This window comes from Lytechinus pictus, chromosome 16 (assembly GCF_037042905.1).
Source record: "Lytechinus pictus isolate F3 Inbred chromosome 16, Lp3.0, whole genome shotgun sequence".
Taxonomy (NCBI): domain Eukaryota; kingdom Metazoa; phylum Echinodermata; class Echinoidea; order Temnopleuroida; family Toxopneustidae; genus Lytechinus; species Lytechinus pictus.
The window spans coordinates 19,514,795-19,527,970 of record NC_087260.1 but is presented as its reverse complement, the minus strand read 5'-3'; the positions used below and the strand labels follow the sequence as shown (position 1 = coordinate 19,527,970).

The window sequence follows — 13,176 nt, the reverse complement described above, 5'->3', positions numbered from 1 at the left end:
GCAGCAATCACCGAGGTTCAACTATGGCGAGTTAGCGAGAAGGTGATGCCTGGTTTGCAGGACAAACTGGGCGAGATCCTAGGCCTCAAGGTCCAAGAAGTGAGCGATATCCGCAACTCTTCAGAACTCTCGTCCTCCCGGGAGGCCACATTGAAGATCCTCATCCAATGGCAAGATAAGCAGAAGAACAGGAACACTGCAGAAACCCTGATCAAGGTTCTAAAGACGCTTGACATCTGGGAGAAGGGCCTCATTGATCCAGGTAAGACAAGTAGAAGAACTTTAACTCTTCAAGCACCGGCTTAAGCAAAAGGTTCTTGAGATCCTAGACATTTATATGAACAACTAGCACCCTGAGAAGGGGTCGAAGAACATAGATGTCTGGGAGAAGAATCTCCCACTCTCGATGTGGATACCCTGAGCGTGGTTCTGAAGAAACTTGGCATCTTGGAGAAGGGTCCCGTTGATCCAGGTAAAACAGACATAAATCAGAAACACAGCTAACAATCTGAGTGGTGGTCTTAAGAAAGACCATAGACCTTTAGGAGAAGGACCTCGTAAATCAGGGTAAGATAAACGTAAGAATTGGGACACTGTGAAACAAGATTGTGGAGATCTTTTGAAATATAGGAGAATGACCTCATCAATCCAGGTAAGACACAGTATCCTGGTCGCCAAAGTTCATCTGGAGAAAATCCCTCCCTCCCCCCCCCCAAAAAAAAAAACTATACCCGTGGACCGCTTCATTAAAAATGTCAGCCTGACAACATGTCATTCTCTGACAGTCGCTATGGTTACAGACAGAGATAGGCGCTTTTCAGCCAATAAAAACCAAGGATCTTTGATAAAATGTTCCCTTAATATTGACTGTGCTATATTGGTGAAGTAGTTGATAGCGATGTTGTTTTATAATTATTGTTATTAGAAACATAACAGTATTATAAATGCTAGGCCATAATATTGTTAAATCTTTAAAGACAAACATGTAAGCATAAGCTGGACTTATTACTTTACATTCATGGTTCAGTATGTACGGTTCATCTTTGGAATAAATATAATTAGCTTAAGTCTATCTTACAATGTATTCAGTGACATTAAATTTAGTTTTTGTTTCAGTATTCCTTGTCTGCAGATTCACCACGTTTATGATTCCTCAATCTTTCAAATTCAAAGTTCATGATACTTATCAACATTCATCCTTGTTCCTTTTAAAGCCGGTAATGATCATCTGAAGTACGTCGTGAGTTCAAAGAAGGAAGTTCCAGGCCTTTCTGAAATGCAGGTCCAATGCTTGGCCAACCGTATCCCCACCGAGAAATACGTGCCACTCGGTCTCAACCTCGGTTTGCCGTACCGCGATGTTGCGGCTATGTGGACCGCAGCGGAAGGGCATGTTCGAAACGCGGCGTTTGAAATGTTAACCACCTGGGTACGAGGAGTGGACCCGACCGTCAAACAGGCGGATACCTTGGTCAAAGTCCTGGTGGCAACGCAACAGATGAAGCTTGCCGATGAAGTCCGTAAGTAGATTCCACAACTCAACATTGTTTCTTTCAAGGCGTTCGTTTACCCTTCCATTGCTTGTTTTGTTAAGTTTTGATTTTTTTTTTCCAAGTTCAACACCATCGTTCCGATCTTCGATTATTCTCCCTTCGCTAGATTCGTGTTAAAAACCACTCTTATCTCATCTGTACGATGAATTCTTAAGGTTCACTTAAAACTAATCCACCATACAGAGTATTTTGATAAAATAATTGTATTGAACAACTTGCTTTTAATCAAGTTGGCATACATCGTTATCTTGTCGTGCAAGCATGGGTGTCGATCGGTATTCTTGGTTGGGGGGATGATTGACACAAATGTTCTTGTGGATGGGGATCTTTCAAGATTACCCCCACTAAAATCACAAGTTAGGACATTTGGGAGTGGTTGATCTGCATGGTGTTCTTGCAGTGGCGTACCGTGAGTCACGGCATTGGGGGGGGGGGGCACCAGCAAAATTTTTGAGTCACTTAGTGAGCGCGCGAAGCGCGCTCAGTTGCCAGGTATATGACCTAATAGGGACATTTTAAGGACAGTGCCATTAAACGGATATGTATCTCACTGCTCAAATAATGCGAGCGCGAAGCGCGAGCTGAAAATTTTTGATATGCAGACCAAAAATGGACATCATAAGCAAATTTTTGTAATCATGATACATATCTGTCTCGCTAAACAAACAATGCGAGCGCGAAGCGCGAGCTGAGATTTTTGTAAATATTGACCCCAAACAAGGACATGTTAAGGACTATATTTTAGGAATCCAATAAGAGTATACATATCTCACCATAGTCATCTAATGCGAGTGCAAAGCGCTTGCTGATATTGCTACATCTAAACACATGAAGCACTTTTTGTAGTCATTGTAATCATGATAATACGCATCTCGCTCATCAAATATTGCGAGCGCGAAGCGCGAGCTGAAAATTTATGATATTCAGACATGAAGAGAGGCATTCTAAGACCTGTTTATAAGAATTCACTAAGACCATACGATACGTATTTCACTAAACAAATGATGCGAGCGCGAAGCGCGAGCTGAAAATTTTTGATATTCAGATCAGAGAAAGGGACATTTTAAGGACTGATTTTTAGGAATTCATGAAGAGCAGACATATCTCACCAATCTACTAGTGCGAACGTAAGCACGGACAGGAAAGGCTTTATATTAACACCTTAAAATGGGGCAATCACTTTAAGAAGTCAAGAAAAAGAACCATATGTCACTACATAAAACAATAATAAGTCGAAGTGCGAGGAAATATATTTGGTGTATATTGACTTAAAAACGTTAAACAGACAATGCGAGCACCGGGAACAATGAATACATCTAGGCCTGAGCAAAATAAAGTTATGAAAAAATGTTTATGTATTATAACATAACATTATTATAATGTAACATTATAATGAACAATAATTTCTTCATTCCCACTACGTTTCTCTTCCTTTCTCCCTCTTTTTCTCCTCTTCCCCGTTTTTTTTTTTTTTTTTGGCCAGTCGATTCGGGGGGGGGGGGCACGTGCCCCCCCCCCCCCCGTAGTTACGCCACTGTGTTCTTGGAAATTCCTTCATTGTTGCAGTGTACTGTACTTATATAATATTTTGAAAAGTCAATTTGTGTTACAAGTAAGCCTTTTCTAAACTCATACGAAAGAAAAAATGACAAAAATTGTCTGGACAATGTACAAAGTGATCTGTTTTTATAATTGAGCATGATGTATACAACTTCTCTCTTAAATCTAACCCGACGGGCAATATCTTTTTTCTTCTTAATGCATGATGATAAAATGCAGATTCGGACAAATTAAGACTATAGCACAAATTACAAACTGTGTGACTTCTCGTGCGCCATCGGGCTTACCGTCATTCCTTAGACGATTTTAACCCTGGATTTTAACATGTTTTAAATGCTTTATAAGTGCATGAAACAAAACAAACATAAAAAAATCAAAACTCAACTGTCATGTTATGATATTTCTCCAACATTTTCTTGAACCATCAGTATGTAATATCAGCTAATATATTGTGTTAAAATGAAATTTACGTACCGCATGAGTGTGCTCATACAGAATGCAAAAATTGTCATCCCTTTCCAAACTCAAGAGATTTCTTTTTGCCAAAATAAGAAAAAATCAATCAAGTTTAGATATTCAAGTCCATAACAATAACAAGAATAACATGAAGAAAAAAACATCCGATGTTCATATCCGAAGATACGCTTTAGAGATAAATGAATGATTATTCTTTCTGAAACCATTTCACTTATTAAAAAAATGTAAAAATATGATCATATTACCACTGGTGGGATGAAACACCCTATCAACAAAAGTTGTTTTTCGTCGGGGTCCTTTTATGTCATGTGTTAAAAAATATCATATACATAAACATTTCATTCTTTTTCATCTTGAACCTCCACCCATCTGTTTAAAAGTCCTGGAAAAGAATGTTTTTATTTAATAACAATATACACAAATTGCGAGGGAAACAAACTGATTGATGGCATACTATAATCATCACTATAATCATCTTTATCAAACTTTTCATTTTTTCATCATCGTTATTATAAATTTTCTACCCTAAATTATTGGGGGGGGGGTGATAATACAGGCCATCCCCCCACTTGAAATATTGGGGGGATATATCCCCCCCACCCCCCCCCCCCCCGTGATCGACACCCATGGGTGCATGTCTCCGACAGGTTTTTAGGTTGGTAAGAGCAACATTTGATTTGAAAAGGTGTAAGTGAAATGTGAAATATTTTAACAATAGCTGGTTGAATTCATTTCATTTTTGTCAGTCATGCGCCAGGGTCATGCGTCAGAAGACTCAGTCAAAAAACGAATGTTTTCATCTTGTTTTTCGTACAGGGAAAGGGATTGGATTGAAGGTCGATCTTTACGAGATGAAGAAAGTGTATCTCAAAGCCGAAAAATTGAACAAATACCTTGGGCTGGACGAGGCGGGCAATATCTGTTTCCTAGAAGAGAGCGAGGACAAGACTGAACAGGATAGATGTGAGTTTTGTAAAGCAGCGTGATAGTGATAGGGAAGGTGATTATTGTGATGATGATGATGGTGGTGGTGGTACATGTATTGATTATTTGATTTTGGCGGTGATGATGATGGTGATGTTGGTGGTGGTGATGATGATGATGATTATGATGGTGATGATGATGATGATGATGGAGGTCATGGCAATAATGATAATGGTGGTGGTGATGATGATGATGATGATGAAAGTGATAGTGGTAGTGGCGGTAGTGATGATGATGATTATGATGATGATGTTGGTTATGATGGTATTGGCGATGATAATGATGGTGATGATGATGGTGATAATGATGATAATGATGATGGAGGTGATAGTTAAATGGTGATGGTGATAATGGTGGTGGTGATGATGACGATGGTGGTGGTAATGATAATAATTGGGGTGATAATAATGTGATAATGGTGTAGATGATGATGGTAGTGGTGATAATATAATGATGTCTTAGCTGCTGGCTATTATGGTGTTGATATACTACTTGATACACTTTTATTTTCCAAAATAACTTCACTTATTTATTAGCTTCACTATTGCGGTCAACACGTCCAAATTACCTTTCCTTTGTTTTTTCTTTCGCAAACAGATCTGATAAACCTATACACCTTTAACACTAGTAAGACGGATAAGAGTAGCCATGGGTCTCCTGTAATAGTTTCTTTCTCATCTAAATGCATGGCGGTCGACACGAATGGCAAAATATACTTCCAGGTATTGTAAAGTTTCACATAAATTATTTAGGGAAACATTGTGAAAACAATTATGATGATAATGATGCATTTTTAAATAGAACATTAATGAATAAATCAGAATGGAAAACTCAACGGAATGATACTGGAATGGGTTTATATTTACATTTAGTTGCTGGTTTAGAATTCATATTCCTATTTGCATCATTCCATTTTCATAAATATGGTTTTTAAAATGCTTTAATTACCAAACAGGAAAATCACCATTAATCACCCTTCTTCCATCTTATATTAATATGAAGACCTGGCTTATGAATGATACTCTCACATTGAACTTAAAATCTATATTGTTATTCATTTATTTGTTTTTTTATTTATTTTTCATTTCATTTATTTATTTTTTTATTCATTTTATTTTTTATTTCATTTATTTATCTATTTGTTTATTTATTTATGTATCTATTTGTTTATTTATTTGTTTGTAATATATTTAAAAAAAAATTTGTTGGGGGAGGGGGTGGAATTCATGACCTTCCATTAGTGATGCAGATTTTCTGAACAACTGAAGCAAGTATCCAAATAACAACACACTTATGAAGTTTGTGTTATTATTATTATTTAATGACACAAACGATTTGTTTAAACTAGGAATAAACTAATTTAACCATAAAAGCTACACAGATTATTTGCTTCTAAAAGGAATATTATTTTTCTTCATTTGTATGAAATTCTTTGCAGCCTGTTGAAAGTAATGCAAAACAGATAAGCCAAGCCGATGAACGGTTCTTCTATTACCAGACTGAAGATGACGTTCTCTCCACACTCAGAAGTTGTGTCTTCACAAGTGAGTTTTGAATTTTTATACATTTTGCTTAGCAGTGCCATATCCTGGGGAGCGTTTCAATAACATGTGTTGTCAAGCAAGTTATCTGGTCTGGCAACTTTCCTTGAATTTGATTGGATGAGAAGCACTGTTACTATGGTAACTATGGGATAAAACAGGACTTGTGGGATTAAAACATCAGTGCATCGTGTGAACAAATCGAAAACTCATACTGCATAGGAGTCAAAGTGTCGATTATGTTCACACTATTATACACTACTCAAAAAAAGTTAAGGACCACTTTTTAAAACGTACATAAAAATTTTATACAAGGTGTTTTATTTCTGGAAATACCTCAGTACAACTGTCCTAAATGTCCTTAAACACGCTGTAATCAATTTCACGCATGGGTGGTTTCAGTTGTTGCACAATGTCTCTCGCATCACTGCACATCCTGAAAAGTGGGCCCCGAGGGGTATCAGCTACCGACATGAAGTGGTAAAAACGAATGTCTGAGTGTCTTTCAGGCAGTTCAGTAACGAGTGTGACCACCTCCTGCAGCAATAACGGCTTCACAGCGCTGTCTCATGGAGCTGATGAGGCGATTGATGTCTCTGACGTCCAGTGCATCCCATGCAGCCTCCAGAGCCACACCCAGCTGCTGCAGTCCAAGTGGATGGGCTTCGAGCTGCTCGAGACTCCTCCCCATCATGTCCCAGACGTGCTCTATCGGGTTTAAGTCCGGGGACCTCGCTGGCCACTCCATACGCTCAATCCCCTGGCCCTCAAGGAACTCGGTCACCACCCTAGCTCGGTGGGCAAGGGCATTGTCATCCATGAAAATGATGTTTTGTCCCACATTTTCTGCAAATGGCACCACTATAGGTTCAAGGACCTCATCCCTGTACCTCACTCCTGTCATTGCTCCCCCTGGGACCACGTAGAGACGAGTACGGTTGGCGTAGGTTATGCCTCCCCACACCATGACGTTGCCTCCCCCATAACGGTCATGTTCTGCAATACAGGGGTCTGCAAATCTCTCTCCTGGTCGCCTCCAGACTCTCGAACGTCCATCATTGTGGTCAAGGGAAAATCTGTTCTCATCTGTGAACAGAACTCTACGCCATTGCTGTCTGGTCCATCTGACATGCTCCCGGGCCCAGTTGAGACGAATTCTTCTGTGAGCAGGGGTGAGTGGGACACACTGAGCTGGCCGTCTGGCATGCATATTGGCTCTGTGAAGTCGGTTACGGATTGTTTGAGTGGAAACAATCACTCCAGTTGCTGCAGCGAAGTCATTGTTGAGGCGGCGTGCACTGTGAAAGCGGTTGCGGAGGCTGAGATTCGTCAAGTAGCGATCATCTCTAGGGGTTGTCGAAACTGGTCGGCCACTGCGGGGTCTCTCGGAGTATAGCCCTGTCTCTCGGTGTCTTTGATTTGCTCTGCTAATGACACTGTGTGACACGCCCATCATTCTGGCTACTCTTCGCTGACTGAGGCCAGCTTCCAACTTGCCTACAACAGCAATGCCAAGACACCACCTAAGTGAAACAGATGTAGCCAGAGCCCTAGGGATGCTGGAAGCTGGCCTCAGTCAGCGAAGAGTAGCCAGAATGATGGGCGTGTCACACAGTGTCATTAGCAGAGCAAATCAAAGACACCGAGAGACAGGGCTATACTCCGAGAGACCCCGCAGTGGCCGACCAGTTTCGACAACCCCTAGAGATGATCGCTACTTGACGAATCTCAGCCTCCGCAACCGCTTTCACAGTGCACGCCGCCTCAACAATGACTTCGCTGCAGCAACTGGAGTGATTGTTTCCACTCAAACAATCCGTAACCGACTTCACAGAGCCAATATGCATGCCAGACGGCCAGCTCAGTGTGTCCCACTCACCCCTGCTCACAGAAGAATTCGTCTCAACTGGGCCCGGGAGCATGTCAGATGGACCAGACAGCAATGGCGTAGAGTTCTGTTCACAGATGAGAGCAGATTTTCCCTTGACCACAATGATGGACGTTTGAGAGTCTGGAGGCGACCAGGAGAGAGATTTGCAGACCCCTGTATTGCAGAACATGACCGTTATGGGGGAGGCAGCGTCATGGTGTGGGGAGGCATCACCTACGCCAACCGTACTCGTCTCTACGTGGTCCCAGGGGGAGCAATGACAGGAGTGAGGTACAGGGATGAGGTCCTTGAACCTATAGTGGTGCCATTTGCAGAAAATGTGGGACAAAACATCATTTTCATGGATGACAATGCCCGTGCCCACCGAGCTAGGGTGGTGACCGAGTTCCTTGAGGGCCAGGGGATTGAGCGTATGGAGTGGCCAGCGAGGTCCCCGGACTTAAACCCGATAGAGCACGTCTGGGACATGATGGGGAGGAGTCTCGAGCAGCTCGAAGCCCATCCACTTGGACTGCAGCAGCTGGGTGTGGCTCTGGAGGCTGCATGGGATGCACTGGACGTCAGAGACATCAATCGCCTCATCAGCTCCATGAGACAGCGCTGTGAAGCCGTTATTGCTGCAGGAGGTGGTCACACTCGTTACTGAACTGCCTGAAAGACACTCAGACATTCGTTTTTACCACTTCATGTCGGTAGCTGATACCCCTCGGGGCCCACTTTTCAGGATGTGCAGTGATGCGAGAGACATTGTGCAACAACTGAAACCACCCATGCGTGAAATTGATTACAGCGTGTTTAAGGACATTTAGGACAGTTGTACTGAGGTATTTCCAGAAATAAAACACCTTGTATAAAATCTTTATGTACGTTTTAAAAAGTGGTCCTTAACTTTTTTTGAGTAGTGTATTTGAGCATTTTAATGTTGTAAATCACATCTTCACATAGTGCACTATATGAACACACTTTCAACGCGTACGCTGTATTGGAGTCAGCAGTGTGAAAGAGAAATTATGTTCACACTATTTAGCATTTTAACAATGTGATTCACGTCTCACTTTGTCCATGTGAACACACTGTGTTCATCCAACAGGGACTCGTCTCTGGAAATGTAAAGGTTTTGCACTGACGAAGGCCCAAGGATATGCCAAAAATGAAATTTTTAATAATTCCTCTTATATATTAAATTTGGAGAAATTAATGGCATTTCTTGTTTTTATTTCATTTGCTTTCATGTATCAGTATCCAACTCTTCATGACTTCGCAAATTAAGATAGTGTATGGATTAGTTTATTTGATGCACCACATTAAATTTTAATGTATACAGTTCTCACGTTTTACTATCAAAGTGACCTCAAGTAATTTGTGATTTTTATTTGTATGGAATTATCAAATTTCCAGCCACAGCTAGATGACATATCATTCCCCTTAAGTATCTATATTTTCTCCCTAAGTATGTGAATTTTTCTCCTTTATCGTTCTAGAATACCTTTGCGTGGACTCTTCAAATCAACCTGTCATGGGGGACGAAGGCAGGAGTGTCGTTAAGTTCGAGGAGATTTCTTCATTTAAAAGACGCTGACAGCTGGAACAACTCGAAATGGATGCATTTATGGATGCATGGTTGGTGTACCAGATAAACGTTCAGTTTTTCTGTGTTTTACTCTCAGTATATGACGTCATAAGAGTTACCCTCATCGCTTGCAATAATGGCCGTGCACGTTTTATAGTGCGATTAAAAAACACGGTCAAATTCGTATGAAAGTCTCACTGCACAATGTCTACTGGATTTTAATTTTATTTATAACTTTATTGGCGATGGCTAAAGTTAAGGGATGGTTATGTTAGATGGATAAAGTCTGTGTTTGACGTTATACACACTGTTGGTATCATCTCCACAAGTTAGGTTTTCGTATGAAGCGTCATCAATGGGAGCGTTATACTATAAGGTGCGTCACCCCAGTGATTTTTCACCGACGAATTTGCTCTCGGCCAATTGGCTGCCAGAGTTCTAAAAACTTTCAAAAATTGTCAAAAATAATCACTGAGATGTCCCTTTCTGAACCTTCAGTTAAGAACTTTGCGAGAAGTTTAAGGAATGTTACGTCAGAAATATATGAGCCTGCAGTCTGTGTCGAATAATGCAGGCCGGTATTTTCACGACAGCTAGCGGCTTATTCACAAGACAATATCTTGTGTACTGAATGCAAGCACAAATTAAAGAGGCTGCAAATTTAGAACAATTAAGTATGAACATGTATCCATACTTGTATTATATGTAAATTAAGATATTTATAGTCCATATATCATTGTACATGTACAATCAATGATGCTATCTTACGAATTTAAAATGGATATTGATGTTTAGGTGATTAGAGCTGATAGTTTTGAGATGATATTTATAATACTGAAATGTTACCATTAAAATCACATTACACCTAGTACCACTGTTTTTAATAGTTTTAAAACACAATGTGCACACAATAGATTTTTTAAATAAAAAAATACATTTTTACCATTCATCTTTCATATTTCTATTCTATTATTTTCTTTATTGGATATTTTTCAACTGTGCTTTCACCAAGAGGCTTTTGTTAAAAGAGATTTTTGTTTAGATATTCTCCCTTTTCTAAAATCTCAATCATTAAATTAATCTAGATAAGAACAATTTCCTCAGAAAGTGATAGGAGATTTAAAAATGTTAGAAGTTTAAAATATTCCATACTTCGGTCTTACAAGACTCTGAAGGTATAAACTTACATCAATTTCTCACAGTGGTATATTATATATACCTGTCAAATCGAAGAATGTGTATTCCCAATTTTCTTACTTTAGAATCCTGTATATTATCCTGAAAATGATTATAAGTACATAATCAAATGAAAATATTCATATAAATCTGTGTTCTGTGGCGATTTTATTATCATTCTCAGTAGGTTAGTTTATAGGAATTCATCCATTGTTTCATGAAAGAACAGTTAGATTAATGTGGCGTGATATTAAATAGAAAACTATTATTCTTTTTCTTCTCCCCTCTTGAACGAGGGGGCTTATTTTACTTTTATATATTTTTTTATTTTAAAATCACTAAAAAATTAAAGAAATAACAACTTTGTATTTATTAGTTACTGTCTGACTGCATTACACACATGTATATAGATTTTTTGAAATATCGTTTTTCCGTCTCTTACATTTTCAAAAGCATCGGTGCATCTCATTTTTATACATTTTATAATTCTTGTATGTATAATTCTGACCTTTGTTTACTCATATTTCATTAATCTTGCATGTAAATCTTAAGTCAGTAACTATACCATCAAATCAACGTAATCACAATGTTTTGATAATTTACATATTTATCAAAATAGCTTCCTTCTTGATTGCCTGATTTCCCTTTGAAAATAAAAATGAATATGCCAGGTCCGAAATATCCTTTTACAAAATTGAATCCATGACTTTTCTAAAAATTGCATCGTTGATAAGCCGATGAAACTTAACGATACAAAATATATTGTCAGGGTCATGACATCAACTTTGGAGTTGTATAAAAAGCCATATTATTGAATGATTTCGTGTGATTTGTATAATACAATCAACTTTTGGTTGGGATATGCTACGTTATACTTTCAAGAGAAAAGAAATTGGTACTTACATTTGAAACTGAATTATTCAAACTCACTGATCTGTGATGCGCAGTGGATGGGCTTGAAGATAGAGAACAACTGTAGCATTGAATGCTTCCCCAAAGTAACCATATTTGATATTACCCTTTACATTGTATAAGCCTGGATGCAGAGATACACATCTCTTCAACTAAGTCAAATCATAGTAGCAGTAGTAGTCTGTAGGCACAGACCTTTGGTTTTCACAATTTGCATAATGCATAATGCAGAGTCTGAAGGAGTGAGACTATTTCACTCTGTACTGTGGCTGCCTCTACCAAAATATTTCTGACAATGACCGAGAGTTTGGAGTCTAGTCTTTACTCTAGACATGGTATAATTGGTTACAGTGTCAAATTTGAGTCTGTGCTTGTAGACTATAGATGTAGCACTTGGGCGAGTACTGTAGAAGGCTAAATCAACAAACCTCCAGAGTCAAATTTGACTAGGGATGACGTAGGCTTGGATTAGACTCCATTGTATTGGATATCTGAGTCACTTTGACTAAGTATGGGTTCGTTTTCACTTAATTCTGTAATAATTCAGAAGCCATTAGTCAAGTTTGACTCGTCAGAAAGTAGAGTAAATGTATATGTGAATTAGTATAACAGTTATGTACTAATGTTATTGTCAAATATATTGTTGAAAATGTATTGCATACGATTCATATTCAATAAATGTTCATATTTTGATACAATACATGTAGTACAAATCTTGTATGCCTTTCATTGATATCTTTTATATATTGTGCTGTGTTTGGCATAAAGTTATATGGTTTGCAAGAATGGACCTTGGGCATTGATGTCATTATGCGCCATCTTAGAGGCTTAAGCCACTGCCTTGCATATAAGTATTGGTGATCTGCAGCTGGCGCATCTGTGATAACTCTGTTTACGTGCAAAGAGACAAAATCATTGGAGTGCAAAGAGACAAAATCATTGGATTACAAATACTATCCGGAAAGAACTGAAGGGTATAGAAGTATCGGGAATAGCATGAAAAGGGAAAATGAAGAATAGAAACGCATTCATAATTATATAGCTCGTATTAATTGTGCATGACCGCCAATGTGAGGTGATAATCTTTAAGCTCTGTTGATATGTTCATTATTTTGTTTGGGCGTAATTTTCCTGATTTATTTGTATTTTTTGTCGATTCTGATGTTATATTTCAAATATTTTATCAAAAAGTACGAAGTACAAGATGCTGCCATTGAATATATCAAGCTAGTATTTCCATGGAACCTACTGGTATATCAGTTTGCTTACAGACGGGGTTGTCACTATATATGACTATTTCCGTTGCTGCTTTGAATTATTTATTTATTCATTTATTCTTATTTATTCTTTTTTTTTTTTTTTTTTTGGGGGGGGGGGCAGTTCACTTAGTTAAGTCTGATTTATAGTGTACACCAGGGTGACGAGATTTCACAAAATGAAATACGGGACAATCGACAAAAAAAGATCAACAAAGAAGGCTTGTGAAAAAAGTATAAAGAATTGGAAGGAAGG

At 38.7% G+C, this 13,176-nt stretch overlaps 1 protein-coding gene across 4 annotated transcripts in view; it reads left to right on the top strand.

Moving 5' to 3' along the window:
• Positions 1–12,364, top strand: part of LOC129278556 (uncharacterized) — a 31,043-nt gene extending 18,679 nt beyond the window's left edge. For 3 of the 4 annotated variants that reach the window (XM_064111274.1, XM_064111273.1, XM_064111272.1), the window contains 6 exons: positions 5–262; positions 1,215–1,520; positions 4,407–4,553; positions 5,172–5,296; positions 6,013–6,118; positions 9,488–12,364. In XM_064111274.1, the coding sequence (XP_063967344.1) occupies positions 46–262; positions 1,215–1,520; positions 4,407–4,553; positions 5,172–5,296; positions 6,013–6,118; positions 9,488–9,585 (999 nt within the window). In that variant the 5' untranslated portion in view covers positions 5–45 and the 3' untranslated portion in view covers positions 9,586–12,364. The remainder of the gene's footprint in view (positions 1–4; positions 263–1,214; positions 1,521–4,406; positions 4,554–5,171; positions 5,297–6,012; positions 6,119–9,487) is intronic. The other variant, XR_010296074.1, reaches the window with a different exon arrangement.
• Positions 12,365–13,176: the final 812 nt, after the last annotated feature.